Below are 15208 nucleotides of genomic sequence, written 5' to 3' on the forward strand. Positions count from 1 at the left end.
AGTACTTTATTTATTTATTTGTACGTTAGAATTTTTCTAACAAACTGCAGCAGCATATGGTTTTGAACAAAGCATATATCTTAATAGTTAGAATGATACATATTGTGGCAGTATAACATAGTACAACATAAGGGTGTTCTTTTAAAGCTTTAAAATGTTAATTGCTATGCTTTTTTTCAACTTCTGGTCACAGACAAATAAAATAGCCAAAGTTGAATGCATAAAGTGTGATTGTTTGTGAATTACAGTAATGCATGTAATTAATAGTAGTATTTGTCCATTTTCTAGTAGGCCATACTTTCTAGTAGGCCATAATTTTATAACTTGCTTGATCTATACTGTGATTTGACGGTTATACCATGGAAATTTTATACCGGCCCACTCCTAGAAGGAGTGCTAGCATTTGCATGCTAGCATTCTTGAAAATTCTTGAAGTTTTAATTCCATTACCACCATAAAAACAAACTCCCCTAAAGAGTTGCATCTTATAACCACCTACTACAGCAATTTGTAGCAGAAACATACTTCTAAATCTAGGGAGGGAGCTAAAAACTCCAGCTTTACAGCTAGAACTCCAGTTGGCAAATTAAAAATAAGACCTATCTTTGATGATGGAATAACACCAAGGAATTATTGAACACCACTGAACATTAACTACAATTCACCAAGATCAAGGTGGGCATTTACACCATTTCCAGCATCCGTAAACTTTTAGTTTGAGATGGGGAAAAAAAGGCCATTCAAGCCTTGGCCTTTTCTCGTTCTCAAACCTTTCTTATGTTCTTGTATAAAACCTATTTCCTTTACCATCATAATAGTAACACAAAATCCCAGGCAGAGATTCAAGTCAGGTTACCAAGTTAAAAGTGTACAGTGCCCTATGCTGTGTTTTGTTCCCCCACTGCAGCAATCTGTAGCATAAGCCTGCCTATCTGACTTCAGAGCAAGTCTGGGCATGCATGTGTTCCTACAGCTAAGACTACCTTTGATGTGCACTAGCCTAGTCTGTAGAACACTGCAGATTTAAAACATCTTTAATAATAAATAGAAAAAGGAGCACTCACCACTGCAGGTCTTGTTGTCAGAGTTGAGGGAGTAGTGGGCAGGACATCCACAGATATAACCACTGATGGGCACGGCCAGGCAGAGATGGGAACAGTGCCCGTTGGTGGAAGCACATGCGTTCCAGCCCCCTTGTCTTGAGGAGTGAAAGACCAGGATGTCCATAACATAATCCAAATGGCCCTGAATGATGGTGCGGTTTTGGCCACTGGTCTTGTTGGCTCTCTCGATGCTGCGCCGGCTCCAGTCTGTCCAGTAAATGTAATCCTGGTACTGAGTCAGGCCAAATGGGTGGGGCAAGTCATCTGCAATGACTTCACGCTCCAGACCTGGTTTGGTTTATTTAGAGAAAAAAAAAAAAAAAAAAACATAAAAATAAACCCATGTTCAAAAATATCTTTTAGGTACAGTACTACCAATCAAAGATTATAAAGAGGTCACAGCTATTTCAAGGTTAAACTGCTACTTATTTCAAACTTTGGTGTATTCATAGGATTATTGTAATAGTTTAATTTCTGCAGCACACTTCTATACAGTAAATCTGCACATGCGCAAAATTAGATAAACATCTGTATGAATTAAAATCTTTAACGGTAAATTCATTACACGTGGCAGGTTCTTAGATTGTTTTTCCAAATGTGCCAGTAAATCATATTTTGACCAGTAACTACTTCCAACAATATCAATGCCCAACCCCCAGACTTTTGTTCTGGAATAAGGAACCATATGCAAAAAAATAAAGAAAAATCATACCTAGCATATTGGAGGATTCGATCAACGTGGTATCGAGGTCTGTCCAGTAAAGTCTTCGTTCAGCATAGTCAATGGTGAGGCCGTTTGCGCGGCCCACGTTGGGCACAATAGTGATGCGCCCCGTCCCGTCCATGGCAGCGCGGTCAATTTTTGGCTTTCCACCCCACTCTGTCCAGTACATAAACCTACAAAAGAAAAGGAAACAAATAAATCACATAAAGTCTGATAAACTGATTCACTCCATTTGTTCCATGTACCCATTTGAGCCTAAAAAAATTGCATTACCATTTGAGGTTCAATTAATTCTTTGATTCAAGAAACCACAGCAAATAACCTACAGTAGCCAACCACCTAGTTGAATGTCTTCCATGTGCAGCCATACAAGCAGATACTTGGGCACGTTCGACCATATAAAGTGCAACTGGCAACCCTGAACGTGACAAATAAAGCAAATGTAATTAAAAGTCTTTTGACATGAATAAAGAATTTTGACATGTTACTTCTGGTTGACACATTTTGTGATACAACTTTCATGTACTGCAATACAGATTCCCATATTCAATAACTTGTGCTGGAAAACGTCCTAACCAAGTGAATAAGACCTGTATTTATTTTAATAAGACACATACAATACAAAACAAAAATGTCCCTTCTTCATTGCAAATACATTTAGGATTGTTTCTTTGAAATAATTTAAATTAGTAATTATTTATAGTGTTTCCTCAAATCAGTCCCCCAGTATTTTCAACTGAACCAACACTGCAGTGTGCGCTACACACTCTACAACTCCCCGGCTACATACGTAATTTGATGCAGCACATTTTTATTACTAAATTTCAAGTTTTATCTAAAGGAATTAAATCAGTCTTCCTGACGAGTAATCCAGGAGTGTTCTTAATCCAGACTAGTACTTTCCATTCAAACCTTTTCACCATTTACTAACCATTTTACTATTGATGACACAACAACAATCCCACAGGATGTTTCAAGACAGATAATGTGCCAGAGAAACATGGCAGGTTTTGTTGATTTACCATTCATTATTTGAAATTCCTCTGGATTTGCTGCACTCCATTATTATTTATTTCTTAGCAGACGCCCTTATCCAGGGCGACTTACAATTGTTACAAGATATCACATTATTTTTACATATAAGTACCCATTTATACAGTTGGGTTTTTACTACAGCAATCTAGGTAAAGTACCTTGCTCAAGGGTACAGCAGCAGTGTCCCCCACCGGGGATTGAACCCACGACCCTTTGGTCAAAAGTCCAAAGCCCTAACCACTACTACACACTGCTGCCCTCCATGGTGGGTAATGTCACCCCAAAGTGCACACTTCTGTAAATTTGAGCACCTATAAAATATGCAAATGAGAGAAGGTGCACATGGTCTGGTGTTGCTACCTGCCACGTTTCACCTTATGGTGCTACTTTCCCTGACAGCACTTTGAAATGGTCCACAAGCCTAAATGTCATAACTCTGTGATACCTGTAGACCAGTGAGACTTACCCTTCAGCAGGGTCCAAAGCCAGTGCTCTTGGACTGTCCAGATCTTTCCATACCAGAACTTGCCGGTGCTGCCCATCCAACTTGGCTACCTCTATCCGGTTGGTGCCAGTGTCTGCCCAGTACAGGTTCTTGCCCAACCAGTCTACCGCCATGCCTTCTGGGTAATCCAGCCCAAACTCAACAACATGTTCAAGGGCACTGCCATTCATGAATGCCCGGCTTATGGTCTGCAAATAGGAAAACACATTTTCGCACAAGAGCAAATTTCCATTGTTTTCTCCTAAATCACTTATGTGCAGCATGCTTTGTTAGTGGTGGTCACTGACAGCTACCTGCAGCTGCAATATGGAGCTGTACTGCAAACCATTCTGGTATTCTAAAGAACACCCTTAGTTTACTAGGTAAGATACAAGGAGAAAAGCAGGGGCTACTGTAGCTGGCATCAGCATTAACTTGTACTTCGAGATCAAAGTACAAACAGAATGAGAACTTTGTCTATAAAGGCATTGTTGTTACATGTTATACAACAAGCACAATTAAAGCTTCCCAAGGGCATGAAAATTAGTCAGGTACTTTATTTTGCAGATAATTTAAAAAACCTTCTAGTTTGTAAAACGTTTTTGCTCAGAATACTTTTAAAATGTCGGCCTCATCCTGCCACGGGAGCCTATAAACCACGGCAGCGCTGTAACTGTGGCTACAAAGACCTTGCAGCGAGGCGAGCACAGCCTCTCCTACCTTCAGGGTAATGTCTGTCCAGTAGATGCGGTTGTCAGTCACGTCGAAGTCCAGGGCAGAAGCCTCCTTCACGCCAGTCAGGGGAATAGCCACGTTGTTGTTGTTGGTTTCCAGGGAAATGCGCCGGATGTCAGCCCGGCGGGAGAAGAGGAGGAAGGCTTCAGGGACAATGCAAGTGGTCATGTCGCTGATCAGCTCCAGGCCAATGGGGCAGGCGCACTGCACACCCTGGGGCTTGTACAGGCAGAGGTGACTGCAGCCCCCATTGTTGTCTGCGCAGGGGTTTGTACCTAAAAATAAAATTAAAAAAAACAAAAACTTAGTAATAGCCAAAGTCCCTAAACAATGTTAAAATAAATTAGTTCTGCACCGTATAAAACTGAGCTGATTTTGCTAGTGCTTGTTAGTCTATTAACCAGTTTGAAATTTAAAGTATTTTCGTTTCGTCTTTAATGAGAAAGTTTTCACACATGGCAATACTGTTCTATGTTTGTGAACCATAGCTAAGTTTTAAAACAGAGTTAGCAAATGCCTAGCGTTAAAGTGCACTGCAGTTAGTAATCCTTTCCAATTCCTGGTATCTTAATTTAAGGGCCATATAAGAACAATAAATATTGTAACTCATTTTTACAAGGCCGCCTTTGTTGTTCTCCAAGTGGCTGCAATGACAATTTGTAGATGCATTTTTCTTTGTGAAGTGCCAAGTGAAAAACGGGGGACACAGATAAGACAGCATCGTCACTTCAGAAATTGCATTGATTTACCACGCCGTTACTCATCACCACAGCTACTTGTCTCGGGTAAGATTAGCCTCCAACATACCATGATGTAGCTACTATTTTTCTGACTTGCAAGTTCGATTGCTAGAAATATCAAGAGCACAATACTGTGTATACTGCATGATTATTGATTTGTACCGAAATCTGGTGGCATTGTGTTAAACTGTATTGCAGTATACTGCAATTGATAGACCTAGTCTGACTGAGAAATATGTCTGGGTTTGGTCTGTGGAAAAGGTGGCATCCCTTTATTAGGATGAACATATACACTGGGTAAAACGATACTAATACAGAGCTAGTTGGTCCTTCTAGTCATGAGATGAACCCAGCTACTAACCTATAATCTTATGAACATTAGTGGCCTTCAGACCCATGAGGTCAGGCAGCTGGTCGATGATGATCTCACGCTCAGCAGAGCGCTTGTGCACTCGCTCAATGCTACGCCGCTGCCAGTCCGTCCAGTAGATATAATCCCCCAGTAATGTGAACCCAAAAATGTGCGGCAGTTTATCGTCCACCAGAACTTTCCGACCAGATCCATCTGTGTTCATAACCTTTGAGAGACAGAGAGAGAAGTAAAATCAGAGAAACAAATTTCAAAACACACATTTCCATTGCTGCCATGGTCAAATCTGTCCTTGTTAAGCACTGTCCGTTTATAGAACCTTTCATGATGAAGTGTGCATTCTATAGGTGCACAGATACCAGGTGTTGACAACAGCTGCTTAGTCACATGATTGTGGTCCAACATATGGGTATCGTCCAACAAAAAAATGTTCAAAGCTAACCCTGAGAATCAAATAAAATGTGCATAAAATGCAAAGCTAATACAATACTTGTGGTCACATGACTACAAAAGTGATCTCAGAAGATATGGATGAAAACTATCAATCTACTCAACAAAAACACTTTGCACCAAATCAATACCTTTAAATGGCATCAAATACAATGTTTCCAAACAGGGCACAGCACACTTCTTTCTAAACTTTTAAACTTTGTTTTAAAGCAGTGGGCACTACACCCAGTAAGTGGCCAACTTATGGGGTATGCATTAACTCCCTACGGTTTTGCCCACCCTCTGCAAGTGGTCCAAAACATAGGCCATCACAAGGTAGATTCTGCACACAAAGCAGCTGTGGTGACAGCCTTAGAATGGAGAAAGGGTCTGCTTATAACAACTTTTGGCCAGTTTTGCAGTTAGTAGGGTCCAGGCTTCATTCTACAAGCAAATACACCTGGACGGCACAGAATAAAACATATCGGACAAAGTAAACCAATGAACTGCTATCTGACTTTTGATTTTTTTTTTCCTGTTAAATGGCAATTGAGTAACAGGTTTGTTTCCTTAAATAGCATAACAAAAAAAAATCTCAATTTAAAAAAAAAAAAAAAAAATCGCCAGATGTTTTTTTTTTTTTTTAAACTAGAATATAACCTTTATACTTAAGCATTACCCCATAGAATAACACTGCTGGAATTATGGACTTCAGAATCTAGAGAACAGTATTCTACAGTGGATGGTGAAATATGATCTTTTCAAAGCACTGCAGAGGGGCCTTTGCCACTTAATGTAACCACTTACGTGCTAAACCACAATCTATTAGCTTTCTGTACTACCAAAATAATTTTGGGTGGGTTGGTGGGGGGGTTTCCATCCCCTACTAAATTATTTCAGTCAGTGTCTCCAATGATTTGTGTGCTGAAACCAGTGTGGTGTGGGTTTCACATTTGGGACTATTCTAATCATTGAAAACCACAGTAAGAATACAATTTACAATAGGAACCAGATGTGGCTTTACCACAAGCACCACCTCAGCAAGCTCAGAGAAACCATGCTCATCCCTGAAATACCTTAGCAATGCGACACACACACCTGCCAGCACACAATGAACAAAACATAATGGTGTGTTTATGCAGTATGCATAATTTTGGGTTATATAAACCCACTATTATTCCAGTACAACAAAATATGTTTTATTACCCACCTAGTATGTGAGTTTGTTTCAAAATACTATATTATACCATTTTCATGTAGGACTTCTGTAAGTCACAAGGTTAGAGCTCTTTAACAGGTCATAACCCTCATATACCACAACGTGGCTGAGCCTCAAAGTCTGTGTATTGTGTAAAATTTTCCATTGTACAACCGAGCCGCATCGGGTCTGTACCGAGCCCTCACTGTGTGGTTAAGAGGAGCCTGGGTTGTTTTTCCACTGCAGAGCCGAGCCGTGCTGACATCACACGCAATGAAAGACAGGTGTTATTAATTATTATTAATTAACTCTGTTTGCCAAAAGATGCGCAAACAAATGGTGTTCAAAAATTAAGACCAACGGTACAGCTGTATCTTGTATCACTATATTTTATAAATATGTCTTTATGAATCAACAAATTTTACTGATTATATCGACTTAGTAAAGTTAAATTAGTTCTGCTAAATGGGAAAAATGAAGATTTTAAAAATATGATTTACCAAAGACATCTCGCTTAAGGATAGTTGTTTTTTCCTAAAAACAATGGCAATAATTTTCTGTGCTAAAAAGATAATTGCAGACGTTTCACAGTGGAACCTCAGCACTCAGGCCAGGTTGTTTTTGAAGTGACTCCTCCTCCGAGTTAAGAAGTCAGGAAGTACTATTGTTGTGTGTTGAAACCCTTTAGGGTCCAAGCTATTTCCACCTGTTTTTTTTACTGTTGTTAGATTTGCGCCTATAACTCTAACTATAAAGGTTACAGGTACATGGCATACATTAAATGAATGTGTACAAAACAAAGTCTGAGATTCACCCTGTTTAGTACAGATAAACACAGAAAAAGAAACGCTTTATAGAAACACATGTATTGTTTATAAAATGTATTTTAAAACGCCACGTTGCAAAGAAAACAGACACTATGGCTACAGTAATGCAGTTGTCAAGCACTGTGCTGTTTATTGTGTAAAAAGTCAAAAGTATTCTTCTGTGTATGCAGTTTTTTCCCCAAAAAATAAATCTGCATTCACAGTACTTGCTTTCGTATGTATGTTTATTCGATATGCAAAATAATACTTATAGTCCAGCATGAAAAGGGAGATAAGAAAAGCTATCATAGATTGTTTCTCATTTATTACCCCACCCCCTTCCCCACTAAATCACAAAGTTCTCTATATCAAGTGCCACACCAAGCATGCATCGCATCCCCCCTCCCCATGTGAATTGGCTAATCAGATTCAATTGCATTAGCTACTGTACTGTCCGTGTAATGGGCTATTCACACATACTAGAAGTGCAGCAATATCCTACTATACGATAAGCAGTATCTATTTAAGTAAACACGATTACGATATTTAAATTTTGCAGGTTGTTTTTTTCTAAATTATTATTATTATTATTATTATTATTATTATTATTATTTACTGCTGCTTGTTTATTGGGTTAGGGAACCCAATACAATTCATTACAGCCATGCAGCAGCTTGCACCCGATCCATACTGATGTGGCAAAATGTATACAAATCAATTCAAAACTTGACAGACATTCTGATCGCTATGTGCTCCTTCTCCGTGAACTACAGCGTTTCCCTATCCCATTCTGAAGAGTCTTTGGTGGTTAAATGGATGTTTTGTTGCTGCTGCTCCCAGTCTGTTCGTTCTCCTCTGGTCTGTCTGCCCACCCCCTGTGCAGCTGTGTGATCTGATGCAGAGTATTTATAAATGCATCTCGACAATTCCTGCCGTACCTTTCTCTTCACATACATTCGTCCAGGTATAATGGTATCATCTCTTCTGCTGTGCCCTACATTTTTTAAATTGTTTAACAAGGGCCCAGTAGTTCTTCACGTTGTTCAGCCATTAACTGCAAAGTCAGTTTGATAAGTAACCGGGTATTTCATCATGCAAATAGTCTTTTCTCACCACTGTGAAACGGTAGCAAAAAAGGAACCATCATCTGATACTGTTGCAGGTCTTGTGAGGAAGGGTCTGCGTGATTTTAAGGCAGACATTTGTGTTGTATCATGATGGAAATGGGCAGGAATATTTTACTTTAAAATGTAAAGCCTTTAAACCAACAAAGGGCGTCCATAACAAAACAGTGGCTACATAATATAGTAATGGGACATACACTCAATAGAATACTGTGTGTGACTAGAGAGCGAGTCAACGACTGGACGACACACAGAAGAGAGCTCCAATACATTCAATGTTCATTTGTTTTAATGGTTTTTATATGATACTGTTCAAGGAGAGGCTTAAAATGCAACAAAAGCTTTAGTTAACATGTTTTCTATTGAAATGGTTATATGTTCATTTGCATTACAGTTCCCCTTTAAGGTAGGTGTGTGTGTGTGTGTGTGTTGGAATTAAATACTGATTTAAATCAAACTTAGTATTCAAATTCTCTCAGCTGGTCTGTCACTGAAAAGCCTTCCCCAGCTTACTACACCTATGCCATAAAATGTCTGAAGTCATTTCAGATTTCTGTTGTTGTTTTGATTTGGACTCCGATTTCCTTTAGAACAAGTTTAGTCAAGAAATGCCAGATACCGATCTGCCTGTGTCTGACTTATCTGAGCAGACTGTAGCCCCTTCATTAAAACCAGTAAAGGTAGGAAACAGGGAGGATGTAGATTGACAGACTGAGCTCAAGGTTCTATCTAAAGATGGTTGCGAAGAGGCCATAAACAGGGTCCGAAATTAATCAGTGTCTGAGCACAGTCTGTTGAAAATGAAAGAAAAGGTCCGCAAGGTATAACAATCCCTGAATTAATTGATTTAATATACAACATGTACACATTTTATTGTTATTTATTTTAAATATATACTTGTGGTATAAACAGAATGCTGAATGATCGTATACGTTTTTTAATTTCCCTTCAGAGTATGTCCTTACATAAACCATTTGCCTCTGTTGGGGCTCGTGGTTTCCTGCGGTGAATAAAAAACATATACCACGAACGATCATTCACTATCATATATTCAGCCACTATCTCATATATATATATGAGTCTGATTTTCTGCATTTTTGCATATTTTTGACACTGAATGTTATCAGATCTTCAACCAAAACCTAATATTAGAAAAAAAAGGGACCCTGAATGAACAAATAACACAAAAATGTGATACATATTTCATTTATTTATTAAAGAAAGTTATGTAATACCCAGTGCCCCCGTGTGAAAAAGTAATCGCCCCCTTAGACTCAATAACTGGTTACGCCACCTTTAGCAGCAATAACTGCAACCAAACGCTTCCTGTAGTTATTGATTAGTCTCTCACAGCGCCGTGGAGGAATTTTGGCCCACTCCTCCATGACGAACTGCTTCAACTCAGTGACATTTGTGGGTTTTCGTGCATGAACTGCTCGTTTCAGGTCCTGCCACAACATCTCAATGGGGTTTAGGTCTGGACTTTGACTAGGCCATTCCAAAAATTTAAATTTCTTGTTCTTCAACCATTCTGATGTAGACTTGCTTGTGTGTTTCAGATCATTGTCTTGCTGCATGACCCAGCTGCGCTTCAGCTTCAGCTCACGGACGGATGGCCTGACATTCTCCTGTAGAATTCTCTGATACAGAGCAGAATTCATGGTTCCTTCAATGATGGCAAGGCGTCCAGGTCCTGATGCAGCAAAGCATCCCCAAACCAAGACACTACTACCACCACCATGCTTGACCGTTGGTATGAGGTTCTTACTGTGGAAAGCAACCGACATAACGGGACCCATGTTGGCCAAAACGTTCCACTTTTGACTCATTTGTCCATAGAACATTGTTCCAGAACTCTTGAGGATCATCCAGGTGCTTTTTGGCAAACTTGAGACGAGCATTCATGTTCTTCTTAGTGAGCAATGGTTTCCGCCTTGCTACTCTGCCATGAATCCTATTTTTGCCCAGTGTCTTTCTGATGGTGGAGTCATGAACACTGACCTTAGCTGAGTCGAGAGAGGCCTTCAGATCCCTGGATGTTGTTCTAGAGTTCTTTGTGACTTCCTGGACGATTTTACGCCTTGCTCTTGGAGAGATTTTGGCAGGACGGCCACTACTGGGAAGATTCACTACTGTCCCAAACTTTCTCCATTTGGACAATATGGCTCTAACTGTGGTTCGGTGGTGCCCCAGAGCCTTAGAAATGGCTCTGTAACCCTTTCCAGACTGATAGGCATCAGCAACTTTTTTTCCAGAGGTCTTCAGGAATTTCTTTTGTTCGTGGCATGATGTGCCTCTAGAACCTGTGTGCTGACAACTTCACTCTGATGGTAAGGGCCAAAGTTAGTTAGATTTATATTGGGCAGGGCTGGTCCAAATCAGGCCTGGTTGTTAACCAATGTACTCAAACAGCTGACTCTAATTATCCCTTTAATTGGGTTAAGTTAACTGGGGGGGGGGGCAATAACTTTTTCACACCTGAAGATTGCAGGTTTGATTACCTTGCACACCAAACAAATGGAAGACGCACCAAACTTTGGGGTCATTTTCTCTCTCAGACTCTATATAATACTACGACTACCACGACTACTACAACCCACACAAAAATCTGACCAAATACAATGTGAAAAATGTGCAAAAATGCATAAAATCAGACAGGCAAATACTTTATCACGGCACTGTGTATGTGTATATATATTACATATATACATATACACAGTACTGTGCAAAAGTTTTAGGCGGGTGTGAAAAAATGCTGTAAAGTAAGAATGCTTTCAAAAATAGTTTATATTTATCAATTAACAAAATGCAAAGTGAGTGAACAGAAGAAAAATCTACATCAAATCAATATTTGGTGTGAACACCCTTTGCCTTCAAAACAGCATCAATTCTTCTAGGTACACTTGCACACAATTTTTGAAGGAACTCGGCAGGTAGGTTGGCCCAAACATCTTGGAGAACTAACCACAGTTCTTCTGTGGATTTAGGCAGCCTCAGTTGCTTCTCTCTCTTCATGTAATCCCAGACAGACTCGATGATGTTGAGATCAGGGCTCTGTGGGGGCCATACCATCACTTCCAGGACTCCTTGTTCTTCTTTACGCTGAAGATAGTTCTTAATGACTTTTGATGTATGTTTGGGGTCGTTGTCATGCTGCAGAATAAATTTGGGGCCAATCAGATGCCTCCCTGATGGTACTGCATGATGGATAAGTATCTGCCTGTACTTCTCAGCATTGAGGAGACTATTAATTCTGACCAAATCCCCAACTCCATTTGCAGAAATGCAGCCCCAAACTTGCAAGGAACCTTCACCATGCTTCACTGTTGCCTGCAGACACTCATTTGTGTACCGCTCTCCAGCCCTTCGGCGAACAAACTGCCTTCTGCTACAGCCAAATATTTCAAATTTTGACTCATCAGTCCAGAGCACCTGCTGCCATTTTTCTGCATCCCAGTTCCTGTGTTTTCGTGCATAGTTGAGTCGCTTGGCCTTGTTTCCACATCAGAGGTATGGCTTTTTGGCCGCAAGTCTTCCATGAAGGCCACTTCTGACCAGACTTCTCCGGACAGTAGATGGGTGTACCAGGGTCCCACTGTTTCCTGCCAATTCTGAGCTGATGGCACTGCTGGACATCTTCCGATTGCGAAGGGAAGTAAGCATGATGTGTCTTTCATCTGCTGCAGTAAGTTTCCTTGGCCGACCACTGCGTCTACGGTCCTCAACGTTGCCCGTTTCTTTGTGCTTCTTCAAAAGTGCTTGGACAGCACATCTGGAAACCCCTGTCTGCCTTGAAATTTCTGACTGGGAGAGACCTTGCTGATGCAGTATAACTACCTTGTGTCTTGTTGCTGTGCTCAGTCTTGCCATGGTGTATGACTTTTGACAGTAAACTGTCTTCAGCAACCTCACCTTGTTAGCTGAGTTTGGCTGTTCCTCACCCAGTTTTATTCCTCCTACACAGCTGTTTCTGTTTCAGTTAATGATTGTGTTTCAACCTACATATTGAATTGATGATCATTAGCACCTGTTTGGTATAATTGTTTAATCATACACCTGACTATATACCTACAAAATCCCTGACTTTGTGCAAGTGTACCTAGAAGAATTGATGCTGTTTTGAAGGCAAAGGGTGGTCACACCAAATATGGATTTGATTTAGATTTCTCTTCTGTTCACTCACTTTGCATTTAGTTAATTGATAAATATAATCTATTAACATGTCTATTTTTGAAAGCATTCTTACTTTACAGCATTTTTTTCACACCTGCCTAAAACTTTTGCACAGTACTGTGTGTGTGTATATATATATATATATATATATATATATATATATATATATATATATATATATATATATATATATATACACATGCCAAGTGCTGCCTGAGCCGTCTAACAAAGCAAGCTGCCAGGCTAGCAGTGTGCGGCTGTCTACTGCAGGCTGCCAGATAAACTGGGAACAAAGGAGTCCCGCTGAACACTCCCACTGCTCTCCATTAACCCCCGCTGATACTTTATTATCTCCTCAGGGACGAACAATCAGCACAGTCGGAGCTGCTGACATACCGCTTAATGAACATGCAAAGAAAGGGGCAACAAAATACAGTGTGTGGGATAGTGACAGCTAATACCAGAGGATCATTCTACTTAAAAGGAAGGAACATACCGTTTTAAAAATACACAGTTCCCCAATATCTGTATTTGGTACACAATTAAAACTACATTAACTAAAAACATAAGGCCTTCTGAATTGCCTTAACAGCATATTCCTAGAAATGTACTCCTTTCTTGACCGTTGGTCTTTGAGTAAGCCATATTATTAAGCAAACAGCAAAGGACAAATTTGCAAGACATTTAAGATTCTCTCCCCCAAAACCATTGAAATCAATGGAGACAGCCTTTTTGTTTTGCAGAGAAATCCATCACCAACCTCGATTTTGTCAGTCTTGGCATCTCCCCAATAGATCTTATTCTCAACGTAGTCCAGCGCCAGTCCATTCGGCCAGCCTAGTGAAGTGTTAACCAGAATTAGTCTGTCGGTGCCATCTAATGCAGCACGCTCGATCTTAGGAATCTCTCCCCAGTCTGTCCAATACATATACCTGCATTATTGGGAGGGGGGGGGGGTGCGGGGGTGAAAAAAAAAGATAATTTCCATAAAATCCCCACAAATTGGATTATACATGAATGTAGCCCATAAACCATCTATGCCAAGCTCATAACTCCATACACAACTTGCTATTACTTGTCAGTTCAACCATATTTAGGAAACTATTTAGTAGATTTTGCATTGAAACACAAATCAACCAAATCTTACCCAGACATAGGATCCAGTACTATTGCTCTTGGCTCGTCAAGGTCCTCTGAAATGAGGATCTTGCGCATGGTCCCGTTAAGTCTCGTCACTTCGATGCGGTCTGTTCCAGTATCGGTCCAATAAAGGTTCCTGGCAATCCAATCTACAGCGATGCCGTCTGGGTGGCTCACTTGAGACGTGACCACAAACTGACTCTCAGAACCATCCAGATAGGACCTGCGAATGGCTCGCACCTCGTCGTCAGTCCAGTATATGTGCCCATCCACAGGGTCGTAGTCAATGGCTATGGCATGGCGTATGTCGTCCAGTTTTAGAACAATGTCAGTGAAATCTGGGGTGTCGAGGGATATCCGTCTCAAGTCTGTGCGGCGAGCAAGAAGCAACAGCTCTGTGGCTCCTTGAGATGGGAAAACAAAAATATAACTTGTTACTGACACCAATGTGAATAGGTAACAGTTAATTTCCATGATTATTTAAAACTAGTCTTTCAACTACCCCAAATACACCTGCAAAATACAGAGTAGAACAACTTGGATAGTACATGCTTACTGTCTCAACTGGGACCTCCTCAAATAATAAAATATGAAAGTAAGTCGGGCAGGCAAAATATTTCCGCTTATACCCCATTTACAGCCATTTTGACCAATATAAAAAATAAATTCTGAAACGCTTTCTATTCAAATCAAAAAAATAAAAAGCTACTCAGATCCTGGGTACTGTCCTCTAGTCATCACAAGAACTTCTTATTTGAAATCCTGATGGTGCAAACTCAATTTCCCAGCAAGTCATTCTGTATTACTAGTACATACTGAGGTGCCATCCGCCTTGTAGAATATCTTGATTATTAAAATATTCTACCTATTTTTGAAGAGTGGATGAAGACTTTTTCATGGATACCAACATCAGTATACACCGCAATAAAATGCCCCCCCCCCCCCCCCAGGCACTGAACGTTCTTAGAAAACAGATAACATTTTGGGGTAGCACTACTCTCGTGAGACAGTTTCTCATTAAAACAATTTTAATATATTTGAAGAGGGGACAATTATATATATTTTCAGAGATACCAAAATATGTAGTAAGGAAGCGGGCCGAATGGGATTAAACAAGGAAACTTTTGAGGCACTGCACTCACATCTT

At 40.1% G+C, this 15208-nt stretch overlaps 1 protein-coding gene across 1 annotated transcript in view; it reads right to left on the minus strand.

The window, feature by feature from the left end:
• lrp6 (low density lipoprotein receptor-related protein 6) overlaps positions 1 to 15208 on the minus strand; it is a 69896-nt gene that overhangs the window by 31054 nt on the left and 23634 nt on the right. The window contains exons 6-12 of the mRNA XM_034033253.3: positions 14069 to 14465; positions 13682 to 13853; positions 5183 to 5399; positions 4067 to 4356; positions 3329 to 3555; positions 1816 to 2000; positions 1065 to 1391 (exon numbers count right to left, since the gene is read on the minus strand). Coding sequence (XP_033889144.1) covers positions 1065 to 1391; positions 1816 to 2000; positions 3329 to 3555; positions 4067 to 4356; positions 5183 to 5399; positions 13682 to 13853; positions 14069 to 14465 — 1815 coding nt within the window. The remainder of the gene's footprint in view (positions 1 to 1064; positions 1392 to 1815; positions 2001 to 3328; positions 3556 to 4066; positions 4357 to 5182; positions 5400 to 13681; positions 13854 to 14068; positions 14466 to 15208) is intronic.

Source organism: Acipenser ruthenus, chromosome 14 (assembly GCF_902713425.1).
Source record: "Acipenser ruthenus chromosome 14, fAciRut3.2 maternal haplotype, whole genome shotgun sequence".
Classification (NCBI taxonomy): Eukaryota; Metazoa; Chordata; class Actinopteri; order Acipenseriformes; family Acipenseridae; genus Acipenser; species Acipenser ruthenus.